Source organism: Podarcis filfolensis (assembly GCF_964270895.1).
Source record: "Podarcis filfolensis genome assembly, chromosome: 8".
NCBI lineage: Eukaryota > Metazoa > Chordata > Lepidosauria > Squamata > Lacertidae > Podarcis > Podarcis filfolensis.
In genome coordinates this window covers 55,016,826-55,033,003 of record NC_139611.1, presented here as the reverse complement: position 1 = coordinate 55,033,003, position 16,178 = coordinate 55,016,826, and the positions used below count along the sequence as shown (strand labels likewise).

The window sequence follows — 16,178 nt, the reverse complement described above, 5'->3', positions numbered from 1 at the left end:
TTCTATTCCAAACCCTTTCTAGCTAGCAAGGTTTCTGTCGCGCGCGCCCCTAACTTGGACACGTCTTTGCAAAAAGTACCGGGGCAAACCCCGAAGAGGTGGCGGGGGGCCAAGCAGGGAGCGTGACTGCCGTTGCTGCCACCAACCCAATCAACCATCCCCGAGAGAATCGCCTGGATTTTCCCAGAGGTCGGACTTGGGCTGCCAAGGGAGGCGTGCCGCCCTCGGGAAGGGAGGGGAGGGGGAGGGAAAGGAGGAAGAAGGCGCAGAATCAGGGAATGGCGCTGCTGCTGCTGGTTCTGCGAGGTGCCCATCGGGCTTAGGAGCGCCCGCCTCAGCCGCCGGGGCAGGAGCATGCGGGACCCTCTGCTGGTGGCGCTGGGCTGGGTGGTGGCGGCAGCGGCCATCGTCTCGACGTGGCACGTCCAGGCGGCAGGTGAGACCCCAACGGGGAGAGAGCGAGAGAAACAGAGTCCCCAGCAACCTGGGCAGGGCGTCCCATGGAACACATGGGGGTTTCCTCTCGAGGAAGTGGGCAAGAGGGTGGCTTTTTCACTGCTCACACGGGATCCGTTTTATCTGTTGGTTATTCAGTTCATGAAATGTGTATTCCGCTTGATCGTAAGGAAAAGCCTCCAGCGGTTTACCAAAACACGTTTTAGATCGGCTGCTTTTAATCGATTGGCTGGTTGTTTGGTGCTGAGTTTACTTTTCTTCTTATTCAATGGACCCGTTGCTTTGTTTTGTAAAATAAAACTGTAAAAGCCGCCCTAATAGTTGGGTAGAACAGGGCAGTGATTGGAGGGGGGCATTTGGTGATTTGCTCTTTTACCTGGCTTTGAGTGACTGCGCACTCTGTTGCTTGTGTGGGTGTGTTATGTATTAATCTTCTGTCCAGCACATTGAGGGGCCAAAAAGTGATATACAAATAAACCGTTGTTGTTGTTGTTATGCCCCCAAAGTGATATCTATTTTATTGCATAAAATTTATACGCTGCTTGATTGTAAAAGAAACAAAGAAAGCTCAAAATAGTTTTCAAAAAAAGATAGAATAATTAAATTATCAATAAGAAAAATTAACAACAGTGATTTAAGACTTTTGAAAAGTCAATATAACAGTAGACTAAAGACAGATTAAACTCGCAGAAACTCAACTTTCTAAACATCTGGGTAGGCTCACCTAAAGTCGAATGTTTTTAGAATGTTTTCAAAACAAGAATGATATAAGAATACATGATAACAATGAATAATAATAATAATAATAATAATAATAATAATAATAATAATATAACAGTGATGAGGGGCTCCAGCCTGTGTTGAGAACCACTGGCAGCTCTTGCCAACCTGCTGCCTTCCAGGTGTTTGGGCGCTGCTGATGGGAGTTGTAGGGCAACATGGGGAAGGGTCACTACCACCCAACCCAGCCCCCAGCATTGCTCCTCTCTCTTTAACAGTGGTCCACTGCTGAAGTTTTCACACCACCTCTTCTTATTTCCCTATCAGGAAAATCACCACCTGCTGAATTTCTGTTGAATTTGCTTTTTAAGGCACAGGAGCAATGGCAATTAAAAAGGTGGCAGTCCTGAGTTACCTTTAAGGTGCTTGGGACCATGGTAACTGAATCACCAGCAGATCAATTTATTAATTTTTAGAAAGGGCCATACACGTGTGAGTCACCCCACTGCTTTTGTACTTGCCAGCCATCAAGGCGAAGGGTGCCTGAGTGTGTTTTGTTTCTGTTTCCCTTTCTCTAACTGCGCAGGCAACATGGCACCTTTTCTCTCTTGTATTTCCAAACGGGCCGGGGAAAAGAAGATGCAGCGGGCTCAGCTATGTTCACCCCACTCCATTCAAGCGCAAGGGTTTGAGACTTTTTAGTTTAGAGAAAAGGCAAGCAATGGGCAACATGATAGAAGTTTATAACATGGCACTTTGAAGGTGCACAGAGAAAAGTTTCCCCCCCTCTCTCGTAACGCTCAAATTGGTGGATGTACAATGAAGGTGAATGTTGGGAGATTCAGGATAAACAAAAGAAATTCCTTCTTCAACCAGAGCATATTTAAGCTATGGAGACAATGATGGCTACCAATTTGGATGGCTTTAAAAGAGGATTGGACAAATTCATGGAGGGCAAGGCTATTAATGGCTACTAGACATGATGGTTAAGCTCTACCCCAGAGGCTTCATGCTTCTGAACATTAGCTCCTGGGAATCTCAGGTGAGCAGAGTGCTGTTGCGCTCATGTCCAGTTTGCAGGCTTCCAACAAGGATCTGATTGGTCACTGTGCGGAGAGGTGGGTCATTGGCCTCATCCAGCAAACTTGTCTGATGCTCTTATGTTCTTATGTCAAGGTGATGGGTGGGATGCTAGATTTTGTAAATTAAAAAGGGGGGGGGACATTGTTAGCTCACATTAAAAATAAGAAAAATCCATTAATCCCAATGATATCCAGATGAGACTAATGGTTATAAAGGTATATGCTCAGATGTAGAAAGGGCAATGCAGTCTCCAAACCATTGAGTAATGGATGGTGGGTGTTTTTCCTTTTGGTCTGTTTGGGACTTGCCAGATCCCCTTTCGTTGTTCATCCATTAGCCCCCACCTCAGAGGGACATAATTTAAAAGTGTGTGAACGTCTCCAAACACCAAGCATTTTGATTTTAGCATAGGAAGAGGTGCTTGGGTGAGGGGTGCTGAACTCTCTCTCACACCTTTGCACCCTTTGTTCCATCGCCTCAGGTGCTTTTCTCGCAGCCACCTCTGATTCTGGAAATGGGCTGGACTGAGGAGAAAAGTGCCTGAGCTGATGTAGCAAGAGGAGCCCTGGTGGGGGAAGGGGAGAGGGCTCAGCTTCCCTTATCCTGTATTGTAGGGGTAAGAGCAGCTTTTGCCAGCCTGTTGCTTTACAGGTGTTTTGTATTACACTTCCCAGGAGCTGCAGCCAGTGCAGCTATGGTACCGTTAACTCCAGCATCCAAGAGCCCAGCTGACTGAGGCTGATGGGAATTGTAGTTAGGAATGGGAGAGGATTTTGGTTTGCTCCAGAATTGGAAGCAAACCTCTCTGGTCTTCATCCGATGGCTCACATTGGATCACATGTCTAGATTGGATTGCATGTATGTGAACCTCTCAGGTTGTGGTTTGTTTGTGCTAACATTCTGGTTTTAGTTTCATTTCTATACAAGGTGGTTTGGGGGCTTTCTAGCTCTTTTTGCCTTTCTGTTCAAAAATCATTTCTAGCTGCTTGAAAGATACAGTATCTGTATTGGAGTTTTAAAAAAGATGTTATTAAGGTGTTTTTATTGCTTTATTGTTGTTTGTCACTCTGGGCTCCTTTGGGAGGAAGGGCAGTATAGAAATTGAATAAATAAAAAACAAATTAAAATTAAGTGTGTGTATGTGAAAATTGCTTTAAATATCCACATGGTTATAAGATGGAACAGACTTGCTGGTCCACTTGTGTTCAAGGGACACAAACCAGATTAAGGCTGCATTCACAACATACATTTCAACTGCAATGATACCACTTTAACCAGTCATGGCTTCCGCCAAAAAAATTATGGGAGTTGTAGTTTGTTAAGGATGCTAAGAGTTTATAGGAGACCACTATTCCCCTCACAGAGCTACCATTCCCAGAGTTTCCTGTGAAGAGGGACTGATTATTAAACCACTCTGATGAAATTATAACAGGGCAGATAATCTATCAGAGACCCTGATTCCCCGGACCATTTGGTAGGATGGGTCCTTTTTGAAGTGGGGTTGGTCTAGAAGACCCTTGGGGTCCCTTCCAACTCTATGATTCTAAGTGTAGCTACATGGTGAGGCTTCCCCCTGAGGGCAGCTGTTCACATCTAGCACTCTTGAGACTTGATTCAATGGCTTTTAAGATGCCACCAGAACTCACCCACTGTGCTTTGTGGTAGGCTAGCCAAAACCACAGGATGAAGAATGGTGCCTCCAGAATGTCACCATTCTGCACAACAAACCCACTTTCTTAAAATGAAATAAAAAGCCCCCCCCCCAACTTTTAGTGCTTAGGAAAGTGACAGGAGAGTAACAGGGAACTGTACTGAAAAGTGTGGGGTGAACTAAAGATAAATGGGAAGACATGTCAGCACCACCACCCCACGCCAATTGGAATGAATGCTCATTGTCCTATAACTGCCCCATAATAATATTTGTTAACAAACGCTCAATACATAGTCTAGCCTCCGTGTAAGCTTTGTGCAAGCAGATCAGGATGCTGAATAGCAAAGAGTCCTCAGTGTGATTTAATTTAAAGTGTCTGCTATGCTACCATTTGTCTGCATGAACTGGGATGAAGGGCCTTCCACTTTCTAGTGCATATCTTAAAAGTATTTGTGTGCATGTTTGACCATATGTGTATTTGCAGAAACATGGATTGTTCAGGGACATTGTGAATAGGGATTGGACCTCGGACTGGTTAATCAGCCTATTTGTTTGCTGCTGTGTGTGACTGTGTGAAGCAGACGCAAATGAGTGAAAGATGCTTTCATCAAAAACACTTGAGTCCGCCAGCAAACGACGCCAGCTGTCAGGTCTTGGTTACTCTGTGCATATTGAGCGAGGCATCTCTTGCAAAAAACAAACAAACAAACAAAACAAAAAAAACACTTAGCAAAATTAAAAGTTTTGAAATATGGGTTTGGTCTCTGTTCCCCACCCTGCATCAAAATATAACTTTTAGTAGTGAGAAACAATTGGCAGCCTTTATCGATGAGTTCTTCCGGCCATCGCGGCCACTGCAGGATGCTACTTCTCACAGAGAACAGCAGGGATTTGTCTTGGGCTGGGGAGGATTAAGAACAGGCAATTAATCTGAACCAGCTTTGCTCAACCATCCACATTCCTGCCTGTCATGCCTCATCTGGAGGAGTCCACAATCAGAGGCCAGTGTGGAGCTCCCACTACTTAGTGAAGCCCAGGACCCAACGAGATCTGTGGACAAGGACAAGTTAGAACTCCGGGACAAGGGTGCTAGGTGGGCATCCCGTGGAGACCTCCCCTTTGACAACAACTAATGGGATTCGGCTGGGTGTGGTTCCAGCAAGCTCCAGCTGAAAAGCCCCAGTATCAGGTGGGAAGAGCTGCTTTTTGCCTTGTACCTGGCCCTCTACTTGCATGGAATGAGACCTTGGACTGCCCCTTGATTTGCATCTTTCCTGAGCCCTTGCTTGAACCACTGTTTACTTGGGACTGGACCTCGGACTGGCCTTGGGTGTTGCTGGTGTCTGCATCCATGGCAGCTCTGTTTATATGGATGTTCCTCTGCAGCTCAGGACCCAGCTAGGGCAGGACACTCCCCTCCCTCTTTATTCAGCTGTAGCCAAGGGTCAGGCAAGGCAGAGAAAGGGGGTGTCCCTCTTACGCCCATTACAGTGAATCCAATTTCTCCTCTGTTGTTCTTTGGAATGCAGAGGCACCCCTTGAGGTCAGATCCCCAGGCCCTTTCAAATTCTGTTGCAATTCAAGGAGGGGAGGTAAGCTGAGCCCTTTCCCCCTCCCCCCTACTTTCCTCCTCACTTCCATCAGGCTCGCTGCTCAACTCCTGTTCTCCTCCTAACTGGCTAAAGATGCTGGCTGAGTTTATTTTAGGTGTTCTCAGGAAACCCAGCTGGCGCCTTAGTTGGGAAGGGACTTGTCCAGGGATAAACACATCTTTCCAGGGCCCAGATAAGATAATATTTGTCCCTGCTGGCACTTCAGCCAATTATGTTGGTTCTTTTTTTTCCCTTTGCTGCTTGTAAAACATGATAATTTTCTGGATAAAAATATAGTTTAAAAAACTCAACTTTTTTCAAATGTGTGTGTTGGGGGGAGGGTTTCCTAGGATATTGTTATTCAAACAGATTTTTTTATTTAAATACTTACAAAACACAATTTTCAAGTGTATCAAGGTGGCTTACGAAACATACAAAATGTAATAAAATTGCCTGTAAAACGTAATTTAAAACATCAGTAGATGCCAGGGCTGTCAGACAGGCAGGACCACCCACAAAATGTCAAAATGAAGACTCCCTGTGTTCACTCAAGCCAGCTGCTTCTACCACCTATCAGCTTGCCATCTCCTCAGACCTGTCCTCAGTGTCCCACCACCAATGTCATTGGTCTAAGTCTTCTTCCTCCGTGTCATCCCTGGGGATTTTTGGGCTGGCGTCTCCCACTGCTCTTCATCAACCAGCCAGTCTCTGACAGTAGATTGGTTAGAAAGGGAAGCTCATATTGCAAAGGCTTGCCTAAAGAGTAGAAAAGAAGACCGAAAGAAGGCAGGGATTATTGCTGCCAAAGACAGTTCCACAGAGCAGGGCCTTCCACACTAAATACTCAGTGCCTTCTAATGGCCAACCAAACTTCAAGGCATGGAGATCCATCCAAAGTGCCCCATCAGATGATCTCAGTGATTGAGGGGACACACAAGGGAACAGACAGTTTTTCAGGTGTTTCAGGCCCAGGGCTTTGTGGATTAACACAAGAACCTTCGAACTGTTGCCTGCAGTCTGCTCCTGCGAGCAGCCTGGCCACTGTAGGAATCAAGTCTTGAGGCTGCCAGTGCATGGACCACTGTATGGTCAGGCTGTGTGGTCCAGGAATGGTTTCAGTTGGCATACCATGCATACCATCTAGAGCTGGTAAAAAAAAGCACTCTTGGGCATTTTTGGGGCATCCCTCTGTTTTGATATGGTTTGGGCAGTTTGAGTATGGAAATTGAGTTCATCATATTTATGTACATATTGTCGCTGACATTGCCTGTCATTTAAGTCCTTAAATGCACCTAGTGGGTCCAATTGTCCAAGAGGATTGGTGGATAAATCCATGGCGGATAAAGCGCTATCACTGGCTACTAGGCATGATGGCTCTGCTCTGCCTCCGTGGTCAGAGGCATCAATGCTTTTGAATACCAGTTGCTGGAAGCCACAGGAGTGGCACATGCTCTTGTGTTTGGGGTTGTGGGTTTCCCACAGGCATCTGGTTGGCCACTGTGAGAACAGGATGTGGGCCACCGGCCGGATCCAGCAGAGCTCTGTCTATATTCTCTTGAGTTGGCGTGCTAATTTTTAAAAGGGGGGGGGGGAACCTTAGTTTCGCTTTTTCACTGTGCTTTCACCCATTTAGATTGTGATCTCCTCCGAGAGCTGTTGTTTAACCGCTTCTGTGAGCATTATATAAATAACAATAAATTATCCATTCCATATGGGCTGGATATCACACAGTCGTCCTTGAATGGGGCCCTAAACAACTGTTGTGCAAAAGCCAAATCTAGCTGGGATCACTGATTGCTGAGTAAATCCCTTGAAGGCAGAGGCCAGATTCCACAAGGGTGAATCTGCAGAATATTCATGCCTCCAGCTATTCAAAATCCCACTCCAGGCACTTTGTGTTGTGGGGAAATTAGCATCCTACACCCAGTTTGCATTTAGGTTAAAGCAGTATCTCCCAAGATCAAGGTGGGGCAATCTTGGCTGTTCTTGCCTATCTCCCCTTGTGCAATTCTCCAGAGCCATAGGTAGGTATTTCCCAAGTAGCTGAAGCTCTTTTTGAGAGGTGTATGTTCCAGATTAATAGATAACCCAGAAGCTCAGTCCTACCTGGCCAGTCCAGGAGCTACAGCCAAAGACCTTGATAAAGCACCCCACTCTCCAGACGGCAAACAGTCCTGCCCTTCCTTTCAACCTCTGCCTTACGACAATACCTGCACTGTTCCAGATGAACATGTTCAGCTTATTGCAGTTATTATTTCATAATCTGTGAATCACTTTGTGTAGCTCTGTCCCAAGGTGATTTGCAGGCACATTCTTAAAAACAGCTAAGAGAATATTGTAAGCAGTAGGAAAACAGCCGAGTATATATTTAAAAACAGCACAGAACGAACACCTAAGGCAGATTCCTCTTCATCCAGCTGGAGAAGCCTGTCGAAACAAAAAATATTTTCAGTTTTTTCTGGGGAATACAGATATCAGTTGCCTGTTGTATCTCAACAGGAATGCTGCCCCCTCCAGAGGACATCATAACCTAGGGTGCATGAATCCACTCTCCTAGTCACAGAGGGATGCGATTCCTCCAACCAACCCCATTTTATGTGGAAAAGACCCTGATGTTGGGAAAGATTGAGGGCACAAGGAGAAGGGGACGACAGAGGACGAGATGGTTGGACAGTGTTCTCAAAGTTAGCAGCATGAGTTTGACCAAACTGCGGAAGGCAGTGGAAGACAGGAGTGCCTGGCGTGCTCTGGTCCATGGGGTCACAAAGAGTTGAACACGACTAAACGACTGAACAACAACAACAACAACAACAACAATACTAATTCTTGAAATGGATTAGGGGTGGCTGTTCTTGCCTCAGAATTCCATTGAAATCTTACCTTTTATCTCCCTGTGTGTGCCAACCTGTTGACACTTCCTCTGCAGCCATAAGCTGCCTTGCTCTCTGTAAAATGGGTGAAAGCAGTTTCACCAAAGGTATGTCCTAGGCAACAATAGGGCCTTGGAGATGTGATTGCAAAGTTACCATAGTTTATTCCTTTGTCAAGCTTGTTTGACCTCAGTGCTCTTTGAGGACCGGTCCCTGAACATTTTACCATGAAACATTTGTTGGGGGTAATGAAAACACCCTAATGACAAAATCTGATGCATTTCAGGGACATTTTATGCCTCAGGTGGTGTTTTGTTTGTTTCCAGAAGGAAAACTGAAAGTGATAGATAGCTAAAATGTGGGGACTTGTATGGGTGACAATTTGTGACAATGTCCTAGAATAACTTCCTGGTAGGTTTGTTTCTATGTGAATTGCACAATGATAAGGGTGCTGAGGGGACACTTCAGCACCCACAAAATTGGATGAAGGTTAAGAAGAGGCTGGAGGGGGGCTACATTCTGCATTATAGACACTGCCTTGAGACACTGTGGTACTCCAGCACCACCCTGAGTGTCTCCCATCCCCACTGCCAGAGACAGTGGAGAAGCAGTGGCAGCAGCAGTAGCGGCAGCAGCAGCAGCGGCAGCACCTCAGAGTCCTCTGCCACTGCTGCTTCTTGTTTCTGCAGCAGCGGGCAGCATAGTGTGGCAGTAGGCACAGGGGCAGGATTTGCTATCTCAAGATTCCACCTCCACCTGAGACAGCTGCCTCAGTTTGCCTAATCATAAGGCTGGCTCTGTCTCTAAGCTCCCTTCCAGCTCTTTATGTGATGCAATAAATCATCTACAAATCTGCAGAATCATTTCCTCCCAGTCTGCCCTGAGAGAGGAAAAGGTTGAATTGAACACTATGATGAGGTTACCAGATTTTTTCAATGAATCTGGGGACACTTTAAATAAATAAATAAATAAATAAATAAATAAATAAATAAATGAAGTAAGTAAGTAAGTTTGGGACATTGATGCTGCAGCAATGGCGGTGGCAGAGGGGCCATCAACCGCCTTGACGTCAACCGCCACATTTCCCCTTTCTTCCCCAGCTTCTATCTCCTTTCTCCTGGAGCCTGGGCAGCCCCTGAGTTTTTGGTTCTTTGGTGGTGGGGAAGCGGTGCGCGATGGGTCAGGCATGGAAGACGGAGAAGGAGGGCCGAGAGCGGCGGCAGCACGAAGCCTTCCTTCCCATCGGAGCAGCCCCAATCCCACTCCTACTTGTGTGCAAGCAGGAGGGGGCAGGGATCTCTCAGGCAGCATGATGCCTTCCTTCCCATCTGAGCAGCCCCAATCCCATTCCTACTTGCGTGCAAGCAGGAGGGGGCGGGGATCCCTCAGCTGGGAAGGGAGGTTTCCCCTTGCCTAACTGAGAGATCCCTGCCCCCTCCTGCTTGCATGCAAGCTCTGATAGGCAGCATGAAGCCTCCCTTCACAGCTGAGAGATCCCCGCCCCGCTCCTGCTTGCATGCAAGAAGGAGTTGGGAGGCTGCTCCCATAGGCAGCATGAAGCCTCCCTTCACAGCTTAGTTGCTGGGGTCAGGGAAGGTGGAGGCAGCCCGGAAGCTGCATCTTCAAGCCCCTGCACCACCATCATATGGGGACTTCTTAGCAGCTCCTGTTGCCAGCCAGAGCCAACTGCTCCAGGCTGCTGAGACTGCCGCCCCTGCGTATCCCAGGGACATTAGATGAAATCTGGGGACATTCCAGGGATGCAATTTGTCTGGGGACTTATTCACAAATCCAGGGACTGTCTCTGGGAAACGGGGATGTCTGGTAACCCTACACTATGAGGGCACTTTGAAACTCCTTCCCCCATTATGAGAACACGATGCCTGCTCTACTCTCACAGAGAGTCTGTGAACAGGGCAGACCTCAGCCAGGTGCCTCTAAATATCACAGAAATAGCAAGCACAGTTTCCTGCTTCTGCTCCATAGGGGCACAAGAGTCCCCTGCTAGGTTAGCTGCTGATGTGTATCTCGGAAGTCACGACCATTTCTTTTGTTAGCCTGACATTTGGGTTGGCTCAGTGGTGTTAACAGGCACAGCTACTCGGTTTCAAAAATAAAATAATGAGATTGCTCATCAAAGAGTAAAGAGTTGGGCAATCACAGTCTATGCCGGCAAATCTTTCTCACATGATCCTTTTTCCTAATGCAACCAGAATTCAAGGCACATTTTCTGCAACAAGAATTCAAGAGAGTTGCGCAACCTGCAGCTGTTTTGAATATGGAAACGATTTTATATAATCGTTCTCTGGTTTGAAATTGGAAATGTGTCATAGCAAAGTATAGTCTGGCCATCTGAAGCCTTGGGCTTGTGTGCTTCCTAAACTTTATTTATCGTTCTGACAATTTGTATAACACTTAACAACAGTTGCCTCTAAGCAGTGTACAAGAGACTCAATGCAATGAAACTAAAAATGAGCTAAAAGGTTAAAATTAACTGTAAAAATGTTCTCTTGCCATCCACACTGATTTCCTCCTTCACTTTCTAGTTTGATCAGGCCATAGTTTACTACTACAGCTGAATTAAGCATGCTAGAACTTTAAGCAATAGACCACATAGATGTGTGAGCATCCTGCCCTGAAAGCAGTGGAGCCTTTGAAAACATTCATTCATTCATTTCATTTATAAATCCCATGACAGCCAGTGTTGCATAGTGGTTAGAGTGTCTGACCAGGACCTGGGAGGCCAGGGTTTAGCCATGAAATCCACTGGGTGACCAGTTGCTGCATCTGAGCCTAACCTACCTCACAGGGTTGTTGTAAGAATAAAATGAGGAGGGGGGAGCCAGGTACACCACCTTGAGTTATTTGCAGGAAAGGGGGGGTATAAATATAATATATAAAGCATTCAAAAGCAATTTAACAATGAAAGCATCAACAATAAAAATGTACATAAAAACACTTCCATTACTGATTCAGAGTGGGATAAAATCTCTATTGAAAAGGCTTGTTGTAAAGGGAAGATCTTCAATAGGGGTTAGAACGACAATAGAGACGGCAAGTGGCTGATATGTAATGGGAGTCTGTTCCAAAGCGTAAAGGCCTGATTCTGACACCATGCAGAATGGACCTCTTGATGAGCTGCTGTTGGTTATGGTCTCTGATATGAGTGCAGTGATTTGTTAGGTAAATGCACAGCAAGATGATATTTTAGGTATCCTGGTCCCAAGCTGTATAGATTACCAGTGCCAGCATCTCAGATATAGCCCAGTGGCTGCTTGGTAGCAATTCAAATCAGTGAAGATGTTTGCAAAAGCTCAGAAGGTGCTCACTGCTGCCTCCCCCTGTTCCCCAAAGACCAAGTGATTTATCTGGGACAAGGCAAGGCCATGGAGAGAGGGGTGCATGCCAGGTCCCAGCTCTGTCATTTCCTGCCTTGCCACAGCTGGGCTTAATGGCAATAACTACACATACTTGGGACTCTGAATCAGACTCAAAGTTTGGCATGGTACTAGTCGGGAGAGTGTTGTTGCAATCAGATCCTGATTTTGGGCTTCCCATACGTTTTATCTGGCCGCTGTGACAACAGGATGCTGGACTAGGTTGACCTGCTTTGACTTGATCCAGCAGGGCTTTTCCTATGTTCTATTTTGTATTTGTTTATTTTCTCTTCTATTTAATATCAGGCATTTTATTAGGCTAGCTTATTTGCATACAGTGTTCTTTAGTTTATGCTGTTAAATTAGGTTTGCTCATTTGTATTGTTTTGCACAACGTTGTGTGGACTGATGCCTTTTTTCTATTTATTGACATGGTGACTTACAATCCATTCTAATGTCTTTGAACAGTAATGCTTATTGTTCGTTTGATATGTTGTGAGCCTTTTGGGGCACAGTTTTCTGGGAAAGTGGCATACAAATAAACACGCAGTGATCGATGTGCTGTTTTCTTGCTGCAGGACAACCGGAAGTAGGAAAAGGCTGTGCAAACGAATGCGGGCAACACTTATCCAGACCGATTCACCAGACCAAACTGCAAAATTATACGAAAATGACATGTGGGATGAAGACTTCGGTAATGTAAGTGCCTTGTGCCGTTAATGCTATGCCAGTTATTATACAATCCAGTTTTCTTCTCATCAGAAGAGATGGAAGTTAAATGCAGTTGTCACAGGAGACGTGTGTCTTCCAGTTTTCTTTCTACCTATCCAAAGCTCTTTAAGGAGGTCATAAATGATTAAACCGATTTCAGGAACAAAAAAGGGTGGGAACAGGCTTAAAATACATTGATGTTGTTATTATGGCTAAAAGCAATGGCTGTAGTGATGCTGTCTTTTGTGTGACCCTTCCCTCCCTGACTTCTATAGGGTGAGTGTGTAAATTCATTTATCACTATGACTATATTATATATAGTACTATCAATTTGCATGGTGCCCCAGACATTAGCAATGAGAAGACAGGGCTCCACTTCATACAGTATATAATATAAAACACGACACAAGCTGAGACCACAGAGGGAAGAGAGGGAAGGAGAGGGAACAGTAAAGCAGGGAGGACGGTGGCTTCTTAGGGTGCAGAGGTGACAGGGTGCCAAGCTTCACTGCAACTCTTTGGTTTATTTCTGCTACTCTGCAGCACAATGTTGATGAATATTTGCAAGGCCTTTTTTTTGTTAAATGGAAATGGATGTGGAAAGATATTTAAGAATATCTTAACTAAGCAGTGCTAAAGGATGTGCTTAAATCTGTCCCGTTGAAGATCACTGAGTTTTAAAGCTGCTTAACTGAGCTGGATTGTGTCCCTTTTAACTGCTGTTTCCCTTCTCTGTCCAGACTGATCACTAAGAAGAATCTGAAATTCTGTGCAAGACCAGAGGAAGTCTGGGTACAGGAGGCTATGAGGCAGCTGGATGCAATGAACGCTCCTACAGAAGTGACAGCTGGGTTTGACAAACAAGTGGGCGATACTGTCTCCATATCAGTTCACCCTGCGGGTCCACCTGACACCGCTGTCACATTTAGCACAGCTACTTACACTCCCAAACCAGCAGTGATGGTGACTGGAACGACCCTTCATCCCCAAACCCTTGCAAGTGGCACTATGGTTTTCCAAACCTCTGTTGGATCAAAGAGATATGAGGGAAGTCTCACAACTGTTGGGAAAGGCCTGGAAGAGTTTCCTGGATCAACTCATGATTTGGTGGCATCTCCATCCAGCTCCCCCATAAGCAATTTTATTATTGCAGATTCCACGGCAAAAGGCACGAAGCCGACCACAGCATCTGCCACTCCCCCAGCTTCCTCCGAACAACTGACTCCAGTTCTGAGCAGCTCCAGCACAGGTTCCGGAAGGCAGTCAACTGTGGGGCTCCCAACTGCTGAAGCAAACATACACACTTCTACCAAATCAGCAGGTACTTTGTCAACGTCAGGCTTTCACCAGGAGAACAAAACCGGGAAAAGCAGAGCACAGCCAACCACAAGCACTCCCGAGGGTGCCTTCTCTCCCAGTGCTTTGGCTGGACCCCGAAGTCACATCATCTTTTGGGCTTCCATGGGGACTTTTGTGTGTCTCACCATTGTAGTTGTGTGGGCATGCACTAGGCCCAGAACACCACCTAAGGAACTGGTCCAAGGCTTGCTCTTCACTTCCTCTGACTCTCAGTCTGACACCTTGGCCATGGAAGTTCTTTAACTTGCCTGTGACTTTGTCTAAGAATGCTTCTTTCACGCCAGGGTTTTAAGCAAGGCCATTGAATAAAAGAGGGGGAGCAAGTCAGCCCCATCCTGCATGTTCAGTCACAAGATGCAGTGCACACACATCAGATGAATGGCAATGCCCATAAACTGGGGGGGGGGGAGAGGCTGGCCCCCTCAAATATGTTATTAGTTGACTTCTACGTTCTAAGGCAAGGCAGATGGTGTGAGCTTCCCCCACAAGAGTGGGACCTGTGACATTAGCTGCTCTAGGGAAGCAGGATGTACCAAACACATTGTCCAAGGGTATTGAGAGGGGCCTTATCCTGCAGGAATATGAACTCAGGCCACTTCAAAGTGGGAGGCAGACCTTCTCACCAAATCCCTCTGCTAGGGGAACAGAGAGCGGCTCCTTCCTGAGCCATTCAAGCCAAGCTGGTTGGAAGCAGAGCTGGAGCAGTGCCAAGGCAACTGTATATTGACCTGAGACCAAGGTCAAAGGCTCACCGGGGACATATAATCAACCATCCTTGGATAGGACTCCTCCTAAAGTTGTTTGCTTGATCTTCCTTTATTTGTCAAAGTAGGCAAGTGTTGAATCTGTTGGTGTCTCCGTACTCCACCAAGATTCAAATCTCACGAGGTCGCTAAGATCCTGTAGACCAGGGCCATATTCTGCCAAGGGCCACATTCCCTTCAGGGTAATCTGATGGGGGCCACATGTCAGTGGGGGGGGGGGAGAGCCTCTCACCTCCCTCCCTCTCTCCCTGCCCACTGGGCTGCAGGCAGAAGGGTAGATCGCTCTTGTCAGAGGTCTGAACTGCTTGCTTGTGGTGGTCTTCCCCTCCCTCCTTCCATTTTGCCTTCCTCCTCCCCCTGCTCTGTCTTTCCTTCCAGGCTTTTGCCGCCCTCAAGCAGGAAATTAGGCAGGGGGCTCCAAGTAACCTGCTGGCTACAGGCTCTCCACTTCTGCAACCTGCAGCTGCTCGAATCTGTGGCCAAGTACTTAGCACATAGGAATTACCATTTCAAGTATGGGAGAGAAGTGGGAAAGCATTATGTATGTTGAAATTTGCACTAAACGCTCAAGACCAAAAACCAGGTCATTTAGCCAAGCTCAAGGTGTACAGTAGTTTTTTATCCTTATCCATAGAATGGGTATTTTCTGGGTTTGCTATATGGTGTTTTGTATTTTCTTTAAGTAAATAAATAAAACTCTAATCCCATGTAATGTGTCGTCTTTCACAAATGCGAGGCGGAATAAAAAAAGAGGGTCGTCCAAGTGAACCAAAGTACCTTGTTATGGAACCACTAACAGATTACAGATGTAGGGCCATCACTTTGCTTTATTTCCACCCTGCCTTTCAATTTTATAAATGCTTAAAGTGGTTTAAAATTGAACAAGGAATGGTACTGACAAAACCAAAACAATAGTTTAAGCAGGAAGGAAAAAAGTCAAAGTATCAAAATCAGGCAGTAGCAAGTCTCAGAGTTTTTTGTTTGTTTTTGTTTTAACAATTTTTATTGGTTTCTAAACAAATTCAGATACAAGAACCATTAACCACTTATCCAGCAGTGCATCTAATGGTGTTTGTTTTAGCTAGACTGGTGACTGGGAGTGGCCGCCAAGACCATATAACACTGGTCCTGAAAGACCTACATTGGCTCCTGGTACATTTCTGAGCACAATTCAAAGTGTTGATGCTGACCTTTAAAGCCCAAATGGCCTCGGCCCAGTATACCTGAAAGAACATCTCCACTCCTATCGTTCAACCCGGACACTGAGGTAAACCTCTGAGGGCCTTCTGGATGTTCCCTCACAGCAAGAAGTGAGGTTACAGGGAACCAGACAGAGGGCCTTCTTGGTAGTGGCACCCACCCTGTGGAACGCCCTCCTATCAGATGTCAAGGAAATAAACAAATAAACAACAATCTGACTTTTAGAAGACATTTGAAGGCAGCCCTATATCGGGAATTTTTTTGTGTCATTTTTTTTACAATTTTTTATGTGCTATAAGCCACCCAAAGTGGCTGGGGAAACCCAGCCATATGTGCTGGGTATAAATAATAAAATTGTTGTTGCTGTTGTTTTTGTTCTTGTTCATTGACTTTAG

The 16,178-nt window shown here is 45.9% G+C and overlaps 1 protein-coding gene across 1 annotated transcript; it reads left to right on the top strand.

Moving 5' to 3' along the window:
- Positions 1–232: 232 nt before the first annotated feature.
- LOC310767821 (uncharacterized protein) lies at positions 233–15,290 on the top strand. The gene is made up of 3 exons (XM_083625324.1): positions 233–436; positions 12,328–12,448; positions 13,201–15,290. Exons 1-3 carry the CDS (start codon positions 355–357, stop codon positions 14,060–14,062), a joined length of 1,065 nt encoding a protein of 354 aa, XP_083481450.1. The 5' UTR covers positions 233–354; the 3' UTR covers positions 14,063–15,290.
- The last annotated feature ends 888 nt before the right edge of the window (positions 15,291–16,178 follow it).